The 7,555-nt window shown below is 60.5% G+C and overlaps 1 protein-coding gene and 1 long non-coding RNA gene across 2 annotated transcripts; one reads left to right on the top strand and one right to left on the bottom strand.

Annotated features, from left to right (window-relative positions):
• Nucleotides 1-1,055: 1,055 nt before the first annotated feature.
• On the bottom strand, nt 1,056-1,747 carry LOC142861175 (uncharacterized). The gene is made up of 2 exons (XR_012912560.1): nt 1,414-1,747; nt 1,056-1,186 (listed from the first exon to the last, which is right to left on the bottom strand). It is a non-coding gene; the product is annotated as an uncharacterized LOC142861175 (long non-coding RNA).
• A 675-nt stretch (nt 1,748-2,422) lies between these two features.
• Nucleotides 2,423-6,974, top strand: PNMA8B (PNMA family member 8B). Its single transcript, XM_012761489.3, has one exon. It carries the CDS (start codon nt 2,837-2,839, stop codon nt 4,730-4,732), a length of 1,896 nt encoding a protein of 631 aa, XP_012616943.1. The 5' UTR covers nt 2,423-2,836; the 3' UTR covers nt 4,733-6,974.
• Nucleotides 6,975-7,555: the final 581 nt, after the last annotated feature.

Raw genomic sequence — 7,555 nt, 5'->3', positions numbered from 1 at the left:
GGCTCACGCCTGTAATCCCAGCACTCTGGGAGGCCGAGGCGGGCGGATCGCTCGAGGTCAGGAGTTCGAAACCAGCCTGAGCCAGAGCAAGACCCCGTCTCTACTATAAATAGAAAGAAATTAATTGGCCAACTAATATATAGAGAAAAATTAGCCGGGCTAAAAAAGCGAGTCTAAAAATAAATAAATAAATAAATAATAACTAAATCTCAAAAATAAAATAAGTCTCAAAAATAAATAAATAAATAAAAAATATAAATAAATAAATTGATCATGGTGATGGTTGTACAACTTTGTGACTATACTAGAAGCCATTGCCTTGTACACTTTAAGTGAGTGGATTATATACGTAGTATATGAATCTTTTTTTTTTTTTTTGAGACAGAGTCTCACTTTGTTGTCCAGGCTAGAGTGAGTGCCGTGGCGTCAGCCTAGCTCACAGCAACCTCAAACTCCTGGGCTCAGGCGATCCTCCTGCCTCAGCCTCCCGAGTAGCTGGGACTACAGGCATGCACCACCATGCCCGGCTAATATTTTTCTATATATATTAGTTGGCCAATTAATTTCTTTCTATTTATAGTACATCAGGGCCTCACTCTTGCTCAGGCTGGTTTCGAACTCCTGACCTCGAGCGATCCGCCTGCCTCAGCCTCCCAGAGAGCTAGGATTACAGGCGTGAGCCACCGCACCCGGCCTATGAATCTTCATTTTTACAAGAATTTTTTACCCATGCCATCCACCCCAGACTTAGAAAAGTACCAGCTTCCTGTTTATCTTTTTGTTATGTTTTCCAATTTTGCAGGGTTATAAATAACAGCTGTGCGGAACATGTTTGCACACACACACACACCCCTAATGAATTCCTCAGAACAAATTCCCAGTGGCCCTGTGTGGCTGTCGAGCCCTTGAAATGTGGCTGCTCCAAAAGGACTCATTATGAACAAAAGAATGTATGATATTTCATTACCGATTATTTTATATCGATAACACGTGGGGATGACGCCCCCCCTCCTTTGTATATTTCTGGAGAAAGAAAAATCTATTCTTTAAATTCACTTCACCTGCTTCTTTTTATTTATTGAAGATGGCCGCTGGAAAATTTCACATGACGCATGCGGTCCGCAAATCGGGCTGGCTTCCGATTCCTGTCGGGCGACACTGCTCTGGAGAGAAGAGTTACATCCAGCTGGGGATCGGGAAGGGGAGAGGAGAACAAAGCAGGGAAAATAAGAGGAGTGAGTAAGCATTTGCCCATGGCCCGGTTGCCATGGCAACCTTGCAATTAAACTCTTCAAATGTAAAAAAAAAAATCAAACAAAAAACTCGAGATGAGATGGTAAATACATAGTTTGCTTATTATATAACAGATGCTTTTATAATGGTGAGTTCTTAATAAATACTTCTCATGGTCACCTTTTTCGGAGCACCCATGGGGGCCAGGCTGTCTTCTAAGTGCTTTCACGGGTCATTCCCTTTAACCCAAATAAGAATCCTTTGAGGCAGGGACAGGGGTTGTTGCCATTTCACAGAGGAGCAAACTGAGGCTGAGAAAAGCTCCAGAACATTCCCAGAGTTACAGAGGGGCTAGAGGAAAGCTGTAGGAGATGGGACATAAACTCAACAGCCGGGCCCCAGGGCCTGATTAACATGGGGTAGGGACAGTCTAATGGTCCCACAAAGGACGGCGAAGCACGGTCAGGGTAGCTGTGACTGCTGTTCACATGTCCCACTCTCAGTTCCAGAAAAGGGACGTGCTTTCTTGCAGTATTCATGTCTGACGTCACAATCACACATATACACGTTCAAAACCGTGTACAAAAATACAGGTTTAATTGTACAAGCAGAGTTAGGAATACACGGACACACATGGGAGTGAGGTCTGGTCCCACTGAGTGAGGCCCACACCCCGTAAGTGAGGCCAGTGTACCCAGGATGATGCCTGTCGCTTATGGATAGGGCCTGGGTCCCCTCCTATGATGCTGAGACCCACAGACTGAATGAGGCTAGTATCCCAAGAGGCTCCTGGCCCCACTGTGAGTTCCCACCAGTGCCCCTTGAGTTAGGTCTGTAGACCCCTGAATTCCACCTGTCTGTCCACTGGGAAGGGGAATTAAAACCCTGACTCAAGCCTGTACCGCCCCCCCCCCAGGATGCCTCTGTCCCTTGAATGAGGTCCGGTCTCCTTGAGTGATGTCTGGCCCCCTGCCAATTCGACCTTGGTGTTTGCTGATCAACGAAGGTGGCGCTCCCAGCCATCAAGTCCTCCCTCCCATCGGACCCTTTAAGAGAGGGTCCTCAGACCACTGCGACGCTGACCCCAGCTCCAGCCTGCAGCGTTGCTATGGAGACAAGGACCAGCGGGGAGGGGGCGAAGGGAGGGAGGGCCATGGCGGTCCGCCTGCGCAGGCGCAGGTCCGAGACACCTCATCGCTGCGGAATTGCTGAGAGCGGAGCCGAGGGTGCGCGATCAGACTCCGCGGCAGCCCGAGCGAGCGGTGGCTCCCATCCCCCACGCCCCTCCAGGTGCGCCCTCCGCACTGGCCCCCGCTGCCCGAGCCCCTCAGGCCTGTGTTAGGGACAAAGGGATGGAGCGGCTGGGCCTGCCCTGAAGAGCAGACACGTAAGCCCCCTGCGGATCCTCGGACGGCCCTGGGGAGGGGTCCTGGGGGAGGCCACTGTGTCCAGCTACGCAGCAGGCGGCCGCGGCCTGGAGCCCCTCCCACCCCGCCGCCCGGCCGCGCCACAGCCACCTGAACCTGAACTCTAAGCCTTCCCAGGCTGTTACTGGCAGATTGAACCTCCCTCCTGCCCCGAGATCGCACCCAGGGGCGCCACCATGGCCATGAGCCTTTTGCAGGACTGGTGCAGGGAGCTGAAGGTGGACGTGCGCAGGGCCCTGCTGGTCACCGGCATCCCGGAGGGCCTGGAGCAGGCGGACATCGAAGCCGTCCTGCAGCCAACCTTCCTGCCCCTGGGCACGTTCAAGCTGCGCAACGTGAGGGCCGTGAGGAGCGAGAAGGCCAGGGCCGCGCTGCTGGAGTTTGCGGAGGACATTGATCGCGCTGCCGTCCCCAGGGAGATCCCGGGCAAGGACGGGGTCTGGAGGGTTCTGTGTAAGAAGCCTGCGCAGGACACGCGATTCCTGAGGCAGATGAGACGCCTGCTGCTGGACGAGAGGCCTGCGCAGGTCGCTCTGTCCAAGGCCCTGGGGGACAAACCCACCGCGCCCGCTTCGGAGACCCAGGCCCAGGGGTCCGGGCAGGCAGCCGGGAAGGCGGGCGCTCCTTCCGGGGCAGGCAGGAGTGCTAGGAGGGGCCGTCGGGGTCGCAGGAACAGGGCCAGAAGCAACAGGTTGGCTCAGAAGGGCAGGAAGAGGGGGCGGGGCGGGCGCCCCTCCACCCCCGCGGAGAGCGAGTCCGACGACTCCTCCGACGACAGCCTGGGCTTCGTGATCCGGGAGATCGAGGAGGGGGACTTGACCGGGGACCAGGACCAGAGCGCGCTGTACGCAGCGCTCCAGGGTGCGGCGAAGGAGCTCGCGAAGAAGTGGGCCCTCCAGAGCCCCGCGGGCGAGGAGGACAGTACCCGGGAGTTCCTGGCCCTGGTCACCGTCGCCGACAAAACCAAGAAGGAGAAGACAGAGAAGGAGACCCCGGGGGCTGAGTCTGTCCGCTTGAACACCAAACAAGAAGGGAGCGATGTCCCCGACTTGGTGGCCCTGCTGGCAGTGAGAGATGCCCCCGACGAGGAGCTGATGGACAGCGACGCTTCGGAGACCACCTCGCAGGACAGCGAGGAGCAGGAAAACGAGATGGACAACCCCGAGTTCGTGGCCATCGTGGCATACACAGACCCCTCGATCCCCTCGGCCCGGGAAGAGATGCTGAAAATCGCCTCTGTGATCGAGTCGCTGGGCTTGAGCGACAAGAAAGACAAAAAAGATGCCCTTCCGCAGATCTTGTCCGTCATGTCCAAGGACACCTCCGGGACCCGCGTGAGGGTGAAGGAGGCAGGCCTCGAGGTGGACGCCATCATCCTGAGGAAGGCCGAGGACGACGGGAACCTTCTGGAGTGCATTTCGAGCCTGGCCGACCCGGACATCCCCTTCCCGGGCAAGAAGGCCCAGGGCGGGCTGCTCGGGGGCTGGGGCGGGGACGGCGAGGAGGAGTGCGGCCTCCTGGAGCTGGTGGCGCTCCTGGCCGCCCAGGACATGGCTGACGGGCTGACGGCGGAGGAGAAGCAGAAGGCCTGGGAGGGCGCGCAGTTCCCGTACGCCGAGGGCAAGCTCGGGGAGGTCTTGGCCCTGCTGGCCGCCCGCGAGGAGTCGGGGGAGGCTTCGGACGAAGAGTCGCAGGAGGAGTCGGAGGACGCGGAGAGCGAGGAGTCGGAGCCCGAGGACCCGGCGTCCAGGAAGCCCCGCGCCAAGAGGGCGCGCACCGGCCCCCGGGGCCCGGCTCAGGCCGGCGCGGGCCCCGCAGCCGCCCCCGCCCCCGCCCCGCCCAAGGCTCGCGCGACCCGCGGGGGCGGCCAGGCCGTGGCTCAGGAGAAGAAAGCCGCGAGCCGGGCCGAGGCCAAGGCCGAAGCGGCGGGCGGCAAGAAGAAGAAGGGCAGCGCGGGCGCCGGGGCCAACGCCAAGGCCGGCGACGCCAAGGGCCAGCCGCCCGCCGGCTCCAAGTCCGCGCGCGGGAGGAAGGCTCGTCGGGGCCAGAAGCTGCCCCCCAGATGCCGCTAGAGGCGCCCAAAGAGGACGGCCCGCCGGAGCGCGGCCCGCAGGGCGCCCGCAGGCGCCCCGCCCACCCCTGTCCCCTCCCCCCTCCAGCAGAGGCCGCCCCCGCTGAACGCAGGTGCCCCGCGGTGCCTGTCCCCGGGCGCGCGCCATCCTGACGGAAGAAGCCCTGATGGGGGAAGGAAAAAGGAAAAGGGGCCCCGGGAGGCAGCAGCCGCCGGGGCTGAGTCGCGGGTTGGGGATACCCGAGTCGGGTGTCTTTGGGGGCCGGGGCGCGGCCCCGAGTGTGCAGGTGCACACCCGGCACCTGTGAGCTCTTTATGGCTCTGGAGGGGCCCGACCCTTCCAGACACCTGCTCCTGGCCAGCGCTGAAGGCCGCTGTTGTCCCCTACCCCCACTGATTGGGCCTGGGGTCTGCGATGGAGGCGGGGCCACCCGCTCGCCCAGTGGTGTCAGGATGTAGCCGAGCACTGAAGGCAGAAGCTCCCTGATACGGGGAGGAGATGATTCTAGAAAGGAAAGCCTGAGAGGCAGATGGGGGCTGGGAGGAGGAGGAGGAGGAAGAGAGGGAGCAGGAGACGGGAGGGGGGTATGGGATGGCAACTTGGGGGCGGAGGAGGAGGGGGAGGAAAGAGACGACACCCCAGCCCCGCCCGCTGGACACGCAGCTGATACAAATGACCAGCCCAAGGCCCCGGCCACCTGCCCCCATCCACAGGCTGAAATTGTCCCTCAGACTGCAGTTTACCAAAAATTCTAATTATTTTCCGTTTATTTATGTTCAATTGGGAGTAATTGACATAAAATCCAGATTTCTGGCTTCTCTGGGCAGAGTGGGCCATGGTCCCCTGGGTCCCCACTCTCCCCTGGGGCTGACAGTGGGGGGCCTCGGTTCACTCTCAGAGTGAATTAAAGGCCAGAGGGACCCCTGACCTCTGCCCTCATGTGAGGGGCAGAGGCTCTCGGGAGCAGAACTGGTCAGTGGGTCTGTCCTTATAGAGGAGGAAATGTCCCCACGTAGGAAACTGCTGCCCTGCCCTGCCTTTGCCTGGAGTCAGCTGGGCCGGCGCTGCGGGGCCTTGGCACCTGCTGTCCCAAGTGCTTCAGTAGTGTGTGTGTGTGTGTGTGTGTGTGTCCCTGCTGTGCCCTGTGCTTCAGCCTTCCCTGCCAAGCTTGATGTTGTCCCTAAACAGTGGTCTCCCTCACGCCCTGCTCACACCTTCTGGTCTCTGCCTGGGGCAGTGTGTTGTGTTTCCTTGTCCAAATTTCCGTCCCCAGGAGGTGAGGAACCCATTGTGCTAGGAGAGCCCTGCCCTGCTTGTTTCTTGGAAGGCGCAGGGGCCTGGGCAGGTCCTCACAGCCCAGAGCGGACTGTCTGCAGCCCAAGCCAGGGTCACCCAGGTGCAGAAGCAGCATGTGGACACTTCTCCGTGCTCGGAGGCTGCCCCCCACGTGGCGGCAGGGACCTCCCTGGACAGTGACCAGCCCACGGAGGAGCAGGAGAGGTATCCCTGGGGCTGGGGAAGAAACCCCCTCCTCCCTGGGGGCTGATGGATTTGGGTACCTGGCCCTGGGCCAGCGGCCTCTGGCCATGCCCGTGGGTGAGGAGGGCTCAAGTGTCACTTCTCCCAGAGCACAAATAGGCTCCTCTCCTTGTGTACTGTGCCCCATGCATCCTCTAGGAAAGCTGAATTAAGCACTGTGACCTGTTCTCTCTGGCTCTGGGCCTAAGGGCACAGGGAGACGCCCCACCTTCGTGGCTGATGTTCACCCAGAACACCCCGGAACTGCCCTGTGGCTGATTTGCACCCAGTAACCTTTGCTTCTCTAGTGACTGTGTCCCCTGCCCAGCCCTCACCCCCACTCTGGGCCAGCTCCAGCTCTGCAGCCCTTAGACACCTATGGAGCCCCTGAGCCCCCTGGGTCCCCTGTGGCTCTAACCCCTGCCAAGTCTGCTCTTCTTCCACCCAGACGCACTCTGGCAGGCCGCAGCTCCGTCTGCCTCCTCCCCACCCCCACCCCTAGCTCCCCACCTAGTCGTGTAATTATTTCATTATATATTACAACGGAATAATAATAGAAATAAAGTGCACAATAAATGGAATGCGCTTGAATCATCCTGAAACCATCCCCCACTCGACGGTTCGTGGAAAAATTGTCTCCCAAGAAAAAGGTCCCTGGTGCCAAAAAGGTTGGGGACCGCTACCTACGGGACCCAGGAGCCCCTGGTTCACCGCGGTGGCTGTCGCTGCTGCTACCCCCACATGGCGTCCCCTGCCTCGCGCTTTCCACCTCCCACCTGGGCCCCATAAGCTGCAGCGGCAGCAGCCCCGGGATCAGGACTCCGGGGCGGTGGCTGAGGGGTCCTACCCGGTAGGGGACAGGTGGGCGTGCAGGGGAGAGGCAGCAGAGCCGCGCAGGCGCAGCTCCCTGGGGACAGGTGTGGCCTGTCTTGTTCCCAGCCCCAGCGCCGAGCCGGCGCGCGGTGGCCGCTCAGTTGACATCTGGAGAATGACGAACCGACGGAGTGAACCACGCGGACTGGGCGAGCCAGAGCCGGGATGCGCCTGGCGAAGAAAGTGCTGGAAAGATACTCCCCCTGCAGGGAGTGGGCCGAGGGGACGCGGGGAGGAGCGTTTGAGGTCGCAGGGGCCGCCGGGTGAGGGCCTGAGGTCCGGAGGGAAGCGCGGGACGCGCAGAGGGGCAGCGTCCGCCCTGCGCGGGGCCGGAGCGGCCGGGGGCGCCGGGACGGGGGACGCAGCGGCCGCCCCCTCGTGGGAGAGAAGCCCGGCCGGGAAGAGGCCAGAGCGCGTCCGCGCCATGGGGAG

The sequence above is a fragment of the Microcebus murinus genome, chromosome 16 (genome assembly GCF_040939455.1).
Source record: "Microcebus murinus isolate Inina chromosome 16, M.murinus_Inina_mat1.0, whole genome shotgun sequence".
Taxonomy (NCBI): Eukaryota; Metazoa; Chordata; class Mammalia; order Primates; family Cheirogaleidae; genus Microcebus; species Microcebus murinus.
This window is presented reverse-complemented; position numbering and strand designations above follow the sequence as displayed.

What these genes read in the sequence shown, in the direction of transcription:
- PNMA8B (XM_012761489.3), top strand. Translation starts at nt 2,837, where the DNA reads ATGGCCATGAGCCTTTTGCAGGACTGGTGCAGGGAGCTGAAGGTGGAC.